The sequence below is a fragment of the Eptatretus burgeri genome, chromosome 10 (assembly GCF_056783735.1).
Source record: "Eptatretus burgeri isolate ZD-2024b chromosome 10, Ebu_testis_v1, whole genome shotgun sequence".
Lineage (NCBI taxonomy): Eukaryota > Metazoa > Chordata > Myxini > Myxiniformes > Myxinidae > Eptatretus > Eptatretus burgeri.
In genome coordinates, this window is record NC_140970.1 from 43,533,202 (window position 1) to 43,547,038 (window position 13,837).

Consider the following 13,837-nt stretch of genomic DNA (forward strand, 5'->3'; position numbering starts at 1 on the left):
TGAGACCCCCCACCCCCCATTCCCCAGGATCTTCCCCTGGAAATACACCATCAGAGAGCATCATACAGCAGCTATAGGACATCACGGAGTTATTTTAGGACATCTTAGAATGGCTGTAAGAATTTCCTTCTCGTGATTCCATGCTTGGTTCGACAGAGGAACAGGACGTCTTGCAATGTCATCCTATCGCGGCAGTCTGCAGATGCCGTATCCTAAACACTTGTACTTATTACAAATTCAAAATGTTATAATAAGTACTCAAACACAAATGGTTTCTCAGGCCTGAAACAAACTACCCCACAAACGTAACAATTTATTCAAATAATTCTGCTACCTGAGAGCATGCTGTTATTTTGCCATTACTTCTCAGGTTGGATTAGCAAAAAAGTTGGTTTGTGATTAACTAGGCTGTGTTGAACAGGGGCTTGCAAAAGGAGGAAGAAGTTCTCCTAACGCACAGTGACAGCGTAGACAAAGTGGCGGATGGTTTCAAGGTGGTGGCGCAATCGGGGAATCTCGTCGCAGGTACTTTATTCTCGTCGTCGCCGCCCCCACCACCCCACTTCTACCTTTCTTTTGTGAAACTGACTTCCTTGATGTTTTAATTGGTTTTTAATGAAGATTAAAAAAGATTTTTTAACATTGTGAACTCGACTGTAGAGAAGTAAAATATAAAAACTTGTTTTTGAACATTATGAGATTCAAGGATGACTCACAATGGCAAGAAGGAAAGGAATTGAGCTAGGGATTATTGGTCAACAACAAAATTCAACGCCATTTCTATGCAACAATGCCTATGTACATTACGATAAGCAGCACCACCGTGTGAGGCATCAGTACAAATATTAAAAAAACCTCCCATCTGGCTTGCTCAAAGCAACGCATATCCTGACAACCCATTGTGACCACCAACACATCCAGTGGTAGGGTAAGGGTTGTGAATCCCATCCAAAATGATTCATTATGAATTAAACAACAAACATTTGTTCAAAATGAAATAAAGATGTGGCGATGCCTCCTGTTGTGCTGCTGCATTGTTGTATATAAATTATGTGTTGTCTTTTGTCGTTAAGAAATAATTCCTGCAGTCTTATTTCTTTAACATTGTGAACCCTACTATAATATAACAAGGGGTGTTCAAAAGGAAGTATTTTTTGCAAATGATAAACATCACTGATTGGATATTACTTAATTAAAAACTTTGTTTATTGGAATGGTGGTTGGATTCTGACCAGGGTCCTGATCCCAATCCTGACTACCAATGTAACGGCGGACCATGGGGTGAACTTGAGGTCAAATGTTCCACCGGGACAATTGCCAATTTACCGATGGATGGTCCATAGACAGTATGTCGTCCTCCAGGAAAGCCGAACATATATTTTCTTTAGTTTCCGACGTACAGAAACTCTTAACGAGATCTGTCACTTACAGCTGGTTCGTCCATCTGAAAGTATGGGTGCGAGCCATTATACCTCGGAGAAACCAATGTGGTTTTAAAACAAAGGCTTTGCACCAATATTTACAATGGCAATGGGTTTGAGTCACGCCGCGATTATTATTCCCCAATTCTGAACACAAGGCTCACTCCTCGCTCAACTTTCCCCGTTGAACTGCCAACTCTTTTCATAACCTCATGACCGTGCGCTCATTGGCTCTCCGTCTGGCTTCTCATAGCTTCTTGCCGTGCCTGCGGTTATGAGCAGTTTAAAGCAGGCCCTGGTAGTTACCAGCACAGTTGTAGCTCTTACCTTGCACACGGTTGCAAGGCCGAATGCTTGCCTTTCCTGGAGGAGGGGGGAATTTTCTGGGGTTTGCAGAGCTGCTGAAATGGTTCATTTAAAAGCAAAACACAGGCAGTTTATGGAGGGAGCAATTTAGACGATTAATGAAGTGGGGTGGTGGGGGAGGGGGCGGGGAAAATGAGAAGCTTTTCGACACATTACGGTTAGGAGGGATCAATGTCACGGTTATCCTAAACAAACCTCGACACTTGCCCTATCATTTTCACATATAAAACACACACTTATGCAAAACGTTTGTAAATGGCATAATTATTCTACTTCACACCCATTGCCCCCATCACAGTTCCAGCAACACTATTATACTTTGGACTCTAAGCATCCCAAACAGTGACAATGAAACATTACAATTCACTGTATTTGTAATACAGTCTTGAAATGCATTTGTTGAGAAACGTGCTAAACATAGTCATGTCAGATGACCTGTTAGTCTGGTCCATCTGTGCCAGGGGTATAATACCCCTATGAAGGACCAAAACGATTATTCAATATACCACTATTCTCCAGGATCGTTTCAATCTGAGGCTGAACTTGGCAGCACAATGCGTGGGATGGAAAAACGTCTCTTATCGTTAAAATGGGGTTTATTAAAAGGAATGAATATGGGGGAAAGGGGTGTCAGGACATGAAAAATAGTAAGGAGCAAAGCAAGTTGTCGACAGACACAGGCAGGGATGATTCGGGTACGGAGGAGATAAATGTCCAAAGCCTAATCCAACTATGGCACCAAAAAGAAATCGGTATCTACGATCGCCAGGAGTAAGCCTCACTCCACCCCCCCCCCCCCCCCGGCATCTGTGATCCAATGATAGCCATGTTTGTTTACGGACCTACAATCTATCCAAAACGCTCAACATCATAAAGATCGAAAGGAAGATTATTCAAGTTATGATCAAAAACGTGTTTAAAAAAAAAAAAAAATTACTGTGTTACAATCCAAAAAGAGTAAGGCCAAATGGACTTTGAGATTCAGCATTGGCAAAATTGAATGATGACCAAAAACACGTTAGTTTTTTTTTTTTTAAGACCTCCATTTGACCTTCACCTTGACCTTTAACTTGGAGGCGTATGATGTAAATTAAGCTTAAATGCACCTTACTCGAGGCTATCTGGAGAGGGCAATTTCATTTTTATGGGACAAAAATTCATCACATTGTGGTTAAATAAAAAATGTAGAAAAAAATCCATAATTAGGTCATGACCTTAAAATTAGGATAAGATCAAAAAATATGTTGACCGCACATGCTTTGTATAACAATTGGTGATGCAAAATGCATTCTGAAAGTCGCAGCCGGCTCCGAGATGCAGATCGGACATAGGCAGGAATAAAATGGAAGGAAAAAATAAAACAAAATAAAAAAACAAATCTAAATGGTGGCTTTGTACTCCTGGGGGTCATAGAAACTCTGAGGTACCATTAAAACTTGGGCGTAGTAATTGTAGAAACAAACCATGCAATAGGTAAAATCCCCACCCTGTCCTATAGTGGGAGGCTTAAATACTGGGACTCGCACAACAATGGGAAAAGAGTGAGGGTTGTGAGTCCAGTATGGTCTGTGCAGGTTGGCACTGCACAGGGCTGGTGTGGCATGGGGCGAGAGGATTGTGATGAAAAAAGGGTTGATGCCTCTGTAAAGGTCCGATTCCAACTCCAACTCCCGCACTCCGCATGCGGTCATGGCCCTCGTAAACTTCATACATGGTTGGTCCCTCTCATTGGCCGCCTGTGGCTGTAAGCGTGCCTCATTATGGCTGTCCCGGCCTTTGTGGCAGCCCCAATAAAAAGCCTCTCCAAGGCTCCACAGCTGACCTCTCCATCATGGCCTGCTATGCGTCAGCCAAACAGTCCATGCTGTTCACAATGCGCTTCCCAGTTGCAAGTCCTCACTCATCCTTGCTAGAAAACAGGAGGTTTTACACAACAAACTTACTCTCTACTGTCTTGTAATTAACACTCACTCCCTCCTCGGTGCACGTTTAACAATACGACTTACTCTGACAATTTCCCCGAAACAAGAGTAATCTAAGCTACGTGGTTACATGATCCATGCTATTCTTACCGTAATCTAGCTAAGGGTTCTCCCCACCCCCTTTTCCACTTGCACTTGTCTAGAAACATGCTAGACATATTTTTCCAGTTCAATCCAGATGCTCCCAGCTGGATCAAGGGCCTATTTGCACATATCTATATATATATATATATATATATATATATATATATATATATATATATATGTATATATATATATATATATATATATATATATGTATATATATCTCATTGTGTAACATCCGTGGCCGATCAGGCGGCCCGCCAGATTTATTTCCACACCGAATACTCAAAATGTCGGTGCCAGCAATCACAGTGTCCAGCCAGAGTGAATTTCATGGAGCGCTTACACTGTCAATGCCTCTTGTCTTGTAACATTTAAAGGAATATAAAAGCCAACGCCACTATTTCCCCTGCGATCGTGATAATAATAATATGTATACTTATAATGTGCACATATCCACCGATAATGGATGCTAACGGTGCTGATGGGGCAAAAATTATAAATATGTCTGAATATAGGTGATAGTCCGAATAACCTAAAGGAGACCCAGTATGTTTATAAATGTCTTTAAAAACTGGAGGGGAAGAACAGGAAAGCACTTCTTAAGATATGAGTTACAAATTCCTACTATAAATGAAATACGTGCCCGGGAGATTCGTACAGACGGAAGATCTTGCGTATATTATCCTCAAAGGTCTCGAGTATTCAGTAGTAGAAGGACCAAAGAAAATCACAAGAGATGCAATACCTCAGAATGGCCCATACAGGCATCACAAATACAAAGGGGTGTGTCCCAAGCACGAAATGCAGGCATGGACCCTGGTCACGCAGGTCGAAAGGGGAGCCCCACATGTTGCTGGGCTCTGGGCCGGAAAGGAACGGATGGGTAGATGGTGGGAGGTGTTGGCTCCGCCTCCACACCCGAGCTCTACGGCATGTCCTCCTTCACCAAACCCCACACCTGATGGACACACATTTCTGGCTGCTCCCTCTTCGCTCTAAGCTACGTGGTCACATGATCCCTGTGACATAACTTGGCCCTGCCTACTCCATGCTAATTGGTGGATTAGGCACCACTCAAGGCGAAACCCTGTCCTTGATCTCGGCCAATCCCGAATGTTCCAGGCCTATTAGGGCATGCCAAAACTTGCACCTTGGCTGGTCCACTGGACTGCTATTGCTCAACAGGTGATTGAGGACAGATTACTGGGAATGAAACATTGGAAGGGGATTAGAGGGGAAGTTGTTCTTGACACTAGCATTGGGAGAGTAGATGACAGGCTTTCTGTACAAATATCGATGTATATTCCATTACGATTTATATATCTCACTCTGATGCTAAACATGCACTATGGATATAACTATTTCACAAATATACATTCTTAACCTTCAGAAGCCATCTCTGCAAAATATATTGGGATGATTTTATAGGGAGTAAAGATATCAGAGAGACTTGAACAAATTCCAGTGAGTGTGAAATACATAAATTTAGATTGAAATGGTTTGGACACATTGAAAGAAACAACTTGCTGAAGTCTCCTCCGATTTGATAGGCCCGAACCATGCCCCAGAGGCTGAGTTGCACTTTACATCAATAACTCAATTTATCACTGCCTTTGTACTGACCTCACACCTCCCAACCCCAAGAAGTACCTCTGGCTGTGACTTCTCCTCCACTCTCACCTCTTGTCTGCCTGGTGTTGGCTTAATGGTTAGTGTGGTGGGCTTGGGATCCTAGGATCCTGAGTTCAAATCCTGCTCAACTGTTTAATTAATATCAGGTGGGGTTGACTGCCTGTCATCCTTCTAAGGTCGGCAATATGAGTGCCAGCATGCTGGTACACTGTGTCAGAGTGGCGACCCGTCCAGGATTGTGCCCAATAGCCAAGGAGACTGCTTAGGCAGCACCAACGCTCTGCACAGAGTATGGTCCCAATACCACCACCTCTTGTTCATCTGTGTGTTGGACCATCCTCCTAACAGTGACGACTCCATTTGCATCTCTCTCTCACACAAAACGTGGACACACTTTTAACCACTCATCCAAACTCTCTTCCTCATATGTGGTGATTTCAATTGTCACCATGCAACTTGGCTGCTCTCCAACCATGGCAACCCTTCTCACCAACCATGGCATTTCAGCAAAGGATTTCTGTAACTCTTTGGGACTGATGCAATCTGTGACCTTTCCAACCCAGATTTCTCCCAATGGCAAATCCTCCCTTCTGAACTTGGTGATGACAAACGTTCCTTCATATGTCTCCTGTTCTTCCTTTGCTCCAATTGGTTCATCTGAAAGTCAACATCTGTCTGGCTGTTCTCAGAGAGCTGCCTCAATGCCAGCCAGCCTGGCATTTCACTCAAACAGATGGCAGGAACTGCAAGCAGCCCCCTCTCTCTCATGCCAGATTAATTCCATCTCATCTTCAATTATCCTACCCTTCTTCCCGCCCATGGTACCCTGAATACTGGGGTGAGGCAGTTGCTCAGAAACAACCTGCCTTCTCCTCCTGGAAGGCAAATCTGACCGAAGGCAAACCAACTTGCACATCCTCTTCAATCTCAATCCTCCCTCCAGATCTTCAAGACAGCTGCTTTCACGACCATCTCAGATCATCCCCAATCCAAAATCATGATATTTTCTAACCTTGTTAACCCCCCTCCCCAACCCCACCCAAATTACTCCTCCTTCCAATTTTCCAGTTTTCCATTGTCGGAGTTTCCTTCTGTATCCATCTTGTCGACCCCATGCATTATCTCCTGCTCCTCTCCCCCCCATTCCTCCTCATACCCATTGTTTGTCTAAGTCTCCCTCCATCTTGGCCTTCAACTCTGCTGTTGGTGTTTCCCCCCTATCCCTACTGTTCCGTTTCTCCTGTTGTGTCTTGATCCATTCAGTGTATTAATACTAGCTCTTCCATGAGCCTCGACTATGTATACAAAAACAAAGGTTATACAGGAAGATTATATTGTAAAAGAGTTTGCTTATTGAAAGTTCAAGATGTATCCATTTATCGACTTGTATTATCCAACACTTACATTTCCCTTTCCCCTCACCTTTCTCTTTAATTATTTTATTTTATTTTGTTTGTCTATCTCTCTACCTATTGTGTCTGCTTCATCTTCTGTTGTTCTTTGCCTTGGCTTCCAATCCTTTATGCTTTCTGCGACTGTTCTCCTGGTAATGCTTGTGAATTGTTTCCCTTTTGAGAATTTTTTTTCAATCCTCTCTTTTTATTCTGAAATTCGTCTTTTATTAAGCCTTTGGTGTCTGAATAAACACCATAAGGTTGCAGTCCTTGACTGGCCTTCTGGTATCTCGCACTACAAAAATACATCCTGTAGGATCATGTAATGTTGGGCATTAATACTTGTACGTGCTTTGCAAATCTGAACGACCTTTACCCCCATGCCATTTTACAAATGAAGTTTTCATATGCTCCTGGCGTACCGTTTATTGACTCAAGTTTGTGTTATGGCCTCACCTTTTTGTGCCGTCTGTGCAGCTATCGCCAATGACAGCAAAAAGCTCTTTGGCGTGCAGTTTCACCCAGAGGTGGACCTGACAGTAAAGGGAAAGCAAATGCTGCGCAGCTTTCTGTACGAGGTGGCGGGCTGCAGCGGACTGTACACGGTGCACAGCCGGCAGACCGAGTGTATCAACCACATTCAAAAGCATGTGGGAAGTGCAAGTGTGCTGGTTCGTTTCACCCCTCCCCCTTCCTTCCTTGTTAATCTCACCCACTGATTTGTCACGTGAGCATTATCTGCTGTTTCCATGGTGACAACTTTGGCTTTCTTGCCGTATTCCTTTGTCACAAACTTTGTTTTATGCTGAATGTTGTGCTTGTATCTACCAATATGTTGTTGCGGTTCTGGGAACTGCATCTCTCCAAAGCAATAGCAACCATCATACAGCAGTCCCTAGACAGTTATTCCATTAATATACGTTCAGATAGTCCCTTCCCTTTTGTTTAGTGGGACAATGGGACAGTACGTTGTGTGGATCTCATAGTTAGGTCTGATTATATCTCTATCTTCATTCCTACTCTTTTCCTCTTCTTCCTGAAATAAATCGAGGCAGACACTGCACTCAGACAGCCGCCTGTAAAAATTGCAGCCACTCCCTCAACGTATGCGTCCTCGTGGAGGCCAACACGTGCAGTACGTGCTGCGGCCGGGGGGAGGGGAATATACAGCTGCAACAACACCACACGAGCATAGACAGCACAGCTGCGAGGAAACAGCGATACCCTCGAAAGAACCTCTGCCGCAAGCTCGAGATGCTCGTCTGACGTTTCCAATGATCTGGGATGAGATTGCTGGTTGCATTGAAAAGGCATACGAATGAATATCTCTTTAAGAGGCTGCACGGTTGTTGTTTTTCACAACACAAAGAAAATAACCCAATATCGGCAAGAGCGTGGCTGGCAGCTTGGTGCCAATAACTACATCATCAGAGGCCGATAATAGAAAACAACAGACACACCATGTTGTACAGGACACAAGTGTGCAAGATACGGGCGGCACGTTGTTTTCAATCCATTTCTGGATTTAATTATATCGGCATCCTCTTTTTCCCTCCATTTCTCCATCTGATACTTGTATCTATATTCTTTTTCATTCCAAACCTCCATCTAATTATTATATCCAATCCTTCCCCTCAATTCCTGACACAGTTCGGGGTTGGCCCCGCTCACACGATAGCAGAATTGGGCGGACCCACGCGCTGGCCACGTACTTATAATGGCTGATCCGTACGCACGGTATGGAACATGCTCGATAGGCGGACCCGTGCTTAGTTCGTGACAACTTATTATCGTACAGAGCAGGACACGGATGGAACACATCTTGTTCTGGTCTGTGCATGAGTTTACCCGAACACCTTACCGTCGGTCCTCGCTGGCGGCCGCGGGTGTTCTCCACGGATGGCGGACGTCTCTTCGCCCGGTCAAGCCTCAATCAGGCAGAGGCGTGCTGTGCAGTTCGGATCTCTCGGGCCGCGTGGCACATTGCAGAGCAGGCATTGATCAGCGCTAATCGGGGGTGCCCGGGCAGGCATGCGGGGCCGACACGACCCTCGGCCGGTTGCCGGGGCATGGTTCAGGAGATCGGTGCAAGGAAATTCATGTCATGAAGTTCGGTGCGGGGCGATTCATATCATGGGGCTCGGAGGGAGACGATTCCACAGCTTGGAGTTATCTTGCCGGAAGTGGAGTGGAGCCGCGTCTGGCCATCACAGCCGGGCCACGCAGTGGTCTTGGTCCAATCAGAGCGGCCGATTTGGGGTAATGCCCCCACCCTGCACCCCAGGGTCTAGAAAGGACGGTGGTGAGGCCGTCTGCAGTTCCAGTTCCGGTTTTGGTGTCTTGTCATTGCTGCTATCGGCTCGTCCCGTTCTCTGCCCAGCCTGGGATCGATCTCTCCGCCTTCTTCACCCGCCCTTCTGTCGTCATCGTCTGCGACTCCGCTTCTCCGCCCATACGGCGCTGACTCCACCCACCCACCTGGTCCCGTCTACCACTCCACCCACTCGCTCTCGACTCCGCCTTCTCCACCCAAGACCCCCCCTTCACGCCCAGCGGAGCATCCCCCCAAAACTTATTGGTGGCGCGATCGGACAATCGTGCAAGGTATTGAGAGACCGTTAGCCTCATCTCCTCTCCTCCTTTTTCTTTTCATTAACTCCTCTTCATCGGGTTTTGTGTGTGTGTGTGTGTGTGTGTGTGTGTGTGTGTGTGTGTGTGTGTGTGTGTGTGTGTGTGTTTTTTTTTGTCCTGGTGCCTGTCCTCGTAAGTTAAGATTGCAGAAGATGATTATTTTGGGTTAAGTCTGCTTTTGTAAGTTGCTTGTATATTGCCGCACCTCTCACGCTTCTTTCTATTCCTGCATTACACAAAAGAATAATACTACTATTCACTGTGCCACATAACTATCCTCGCCTGCTTGTAAATAAATTATTATTAGAAATGTTCCCAGCTCGTTTTTGTCTGTTCTTTCATTGATCCAGCGTGGTCCGATTCCTCGCTTAGCCGGGACTTTATTCCCAACGATCCGTTCCTTTTAGCCGATACGTCCTTGGCAGTGTCGCTCGGCTGCATCCGATCCAGTAAAGTGATCCGGTTCGGACAAGGTGTACCGAGGGCGTGTTGCCCGGTAATGAAATCACGTGATTAATTAGGTAACCCGGCTAACCCATTGAAGGGAGGACCCGAGGTTACGCGGTTGAGTTATTGCCGTTCACGGTCGGTTAGCGACCCGCCGTGTCACGGAATTATCCGTGTGCGACGGCCTGCAATTCCGGGGAGTATGGTGGGAACCCGTGATAGCTTCTCCCCCTGGTGGTCTTCTCACCCGATCCCTGGCCCGCAACAGTATTCTCTAGGATGCTTGGTTTTCAGTAATGCTGGTTCAGTTGTGAATGGTGCTGATTAGAATTATCGAGATTGGTTTTATGAATCAACAATGATGATTATCTTCCCTCTCCACACCCGAACACACTTCCTTGTAACCTGCGTTTTGCTAGGTGCTTCTGAGTGGTGGAGTGGACTCCACAGTGTGCGCCGCCCTTCTCAGGAAAGCGCTACCACAGGAGCAGCTCATCACCCTGCACATAGACAATGGCTTCATGCGCAAGCGCGAGAGCCAGGCCGTCGAAGAGGCGCTCAACAAGCTGGGTCTGCATGTACGAGGTAGGACAATACTTGTACACAATTGTGGACACTTTTGTCGCACTCGTTCATCTCAGTCTTGCAACATGATTTGCAACATATCCCATTATTCAGAGATTAAGGATGGGAGATGCGGTTTTATCTTGATTATATATTTTCGCAATTGTTTTTGCGTTTCTGGGATAATTTTTTGATTTGATTGAGGGTGTTGAAAACGTTTTGTCAAACAATTTATACACTTGAAAGCCACACGAAAACCTCACTAGTTGTTTTGGTGTCCATACCTACCCAGTGTGCCTTGCACTCAGCAAATGGCAGAACCATGACATGAAAGCTTTTGAGACTTGCAGTTGAGTCTCGTTTCAAACTCCTCTAGGTTTATGTCAACCTTTTCGCAATTGCATTAATCTTCGAGCTTATTTGGAACATCTGCTTAAAAATGCACCTTGTGTCAGATAGTGTAACCTGATGCATTTTACTGACCCGTGGAGAAAGGCTGTGAGCATGCTGCAGCACGCTTCCAGCTCTTCATACGGAAAGGCGAAGTTGAAGCCGTCGACCGTTATCACGCAATGACCGGCTCATCGTGTTGATAATCACGTTAAACCAACACCCTGTACGTCAGATTTACCGGACATTTTCGTTGCTGGGCATTCGCAATCACTCTCGTGCTGTTTCAGTGCACGGCCATTAAAGAGATGCCACTCGTGACGTCAACCAACTAACACAAACTTTATTGCTTCGTTTCAGTTTTTTGTGATTGGGCAGGTGCTAGTTTAAAGAGCGCCTCCTTGATTGGATTGGCCTGCTGCTGGGTAGCATGCATTTATTTTCTCGAGCGGGGAGTTTAAATTTCAAGTTCCAAAAATAGAGTATTTGTGTATTTTTTGGTTAAGGTTATGTTCTGCATCTGTCATCCGTTCTTGCTCTTGGGCCGGTGCTTAGATTCAATAGAAAAGCGATAGGAAATTGCGGTACATCACTGTGATAAGAAATTGCTACTTCGCTGAAAATGAGCGAATAATCAAAAGTTGTGATTTAATAATGGGGATGTGCAGCTACGTCTCGTGATACTAATCAACCGGCCTTCTTGCGATCATGGTCGCCAGTTTAACTTGGCCTTTATTCACGGTAGGTGCCCTGCCGCTGCACAACTTGCTTGTGGCTCTGCAGTATTTGATGGGGTTAACGCGATTCCCAAATTGGGTCAGTGTAAATGCTTATATTTCCACCTTGCACCACTTTGAAAGTCACTTTCAGTCGCCGCGTTCTCGTCAGCTTGTCAGGCACTGTTGCAAAACCTGACCGTTGACCTGTGACCCAAAACAAAAGTCTCTCTAATGGGGTTTTCCTCGGTGCATGTTCCGGACAGTCATCAACGCCATGCATGTGTTCTACAATGGTACGACGACGTTGCCCATTTCTGCGGAGGATCGGACACCACGCAAGCTCGTCAGCAAGACCTTGAACATGACAAGCGACCCAGAGGAAAAGCGCAAGATCATTGGAGACACCTTTGTCAAGGTAACGGTGTTACTGCCTCATGTTTTCTCGGTAATTAAGTGTGATTTGCCTTATTCAGGTTCCCTGCATTGTTCGTCCTTTGGGTTGCAGTTTACTGGGGAAATTTTTTGTTGTTGTTGCAAGGTATTATTATGCAGAATGTGGGTTTGGCTATCATAAATTTTGCTCAATAGTATGAAAGTGTAAATCCACTCGATGTGAAAAGGTTTTCTCACGATAATCCAGAGTATTGTAAAGGCCCAGTCACACCTTGACGTTTTAGCCAGCAATGGCAACGTATCAAAATGTATGTAAATTGCTGGCTTACGTTTAACTTTTGATGTTTTTTTTTTTAAAGATTCGGACGTATTCATAACGAGTTGGTCGTATGCATAACATATTAGTAACGGACACAGAACGTTTCGTTGTCTTTTAGATAACTTATACCAACGAATGCTTAGCCTTTTGTCGGCGTTCACAACCTATGCCCAAAGATAGTCTAACTTATGCATAGCGCGCTGCACGTATCGCCAATGATGACGTGACGTAGCCAATTAAAAGTTACTTGTAAGTTACTCATAAGTCGAAACACGTCGAGGTAATGGTTAGCATCAGTGTTCCAGACTCCCTGTTTTTTTTTTTTCTTTGGTATGATGGTGATGTTAACACTTCGATTTCTAGTGTGGTTATAATATAATTAATAGGCTGCCGCTCAACGATTTAAATCATAGCCGCACTAGAAATCAGTGTTAACATCACCGTCATACTGAAGAAAAATAAAAATAAAAAAACCAGGAAGTCTGGAACACTGACGCTAACCATTACCTTGAAGGTTTCGACTTATGAGTAACTTACAAGTAACGTGTGTGGACGTGTGTCAACGATCGCGTAACGTGCCTACAACACGTTACTCATAGGTTAAAAACAAGTTTTAGGTACGCTAAACATTACCTCGACGTGTTTCGACTTATTTGTAACTTACAAGTAACGTGTGTCAACGATCGCATAACGTGCCTACAACTTATGGCCAGCGTAGCGGAACTTGTGAGTCATACGCTGGCATAAGCCGTAAAATATCAAGCATGTTAAAATTTGAGGACAACCGCAAAGTACAATGATGAAAGCCAGCGTACTACGACGTTTGGCAGTGTTTTTCTGCGTGCTCTCGATGTTTCCAAAACTTACCCATAACGTATTCGACGTGTGACAGCGTTTTAGACAAATTTTTCAAAAATCGGCATAAGCTGGCTAAAACGTCAAGGTGTGACTGCGCCTTTACATACTGGCCATCCAAAATCCTTTTCGTTCACATTGTCATTTGTTTCTGCCTGGTGTTGGCTTAATGGTCAGGGTGGCGGGCTTGGGATCTAAGAATCCTGAGTTCAAATTCCACTCATCTGTTGGATTAATACCAGATGGGGTTAACTCAGCCTGTCATCCTTCCGAGGTCGGCAAAATGAGTGCCAGCTTGCTGGTATCCTGCGTTGGAGTGGCGACCCATCCAGGATTGTGCTGAATAGCCAAGGAGACTGCTTCGGCAGCACCAACGCTCTGCACAGAGTATGGTCCCAATGGATGGATGGTCATTTGTTTCACTTTTTAAAAAGATTAATTTTTCTTTTTTCTTTGTCAAAATTTGACATTTGCCACTTAATAGTTGATTGATCTTCCATTGATTGCCAATTTACTACCTCGAGATGTACAATAATAAAGATATAATATTGGTGTATTCCCAGGAAAAAAGTAGCGTCACTCGACGAGAGTTACTACTGCAGGTCCAACTGTGGTTTTAACTCTAGTTATCTCCACC

The 13,837-nt window shown here is 44.8% G+C and overlaps 1 protein-coding gene across 5 annotated transcripts in view; it reads left to right on the plus strand.

Moving 5' to 3' along the window:
* Positions 1–13,837, plus strand: part of GMPS (guanosine monophosphate synthase) — a 53,096-nt gene that overhangs the window by 22,900 nt on the left and 16,359 nt on the right. For all 5 annotated transcript variants that reach the window (XM_085898063.1, XM_085898060.1, XM_085898061.1 and 2 more), the window contains 4 exons: positions 422–525; positions 7,360–7,553; positions 10,380–10,545; positions 11,897–12,048. In XM_085898063.1, coding sequence (XP_085754189.1) covers positions 422–525; positions 7,360–7,553; positions 10,380–10,545; positions 11,897–12,048 — 616 coding nt within the window. The remainder of the gene's footprint in view (positions 1–421; positions 526–7,359; positions 7,554–10,379; positions 10,546–11,896; positions 12,049–13,837) is intronic.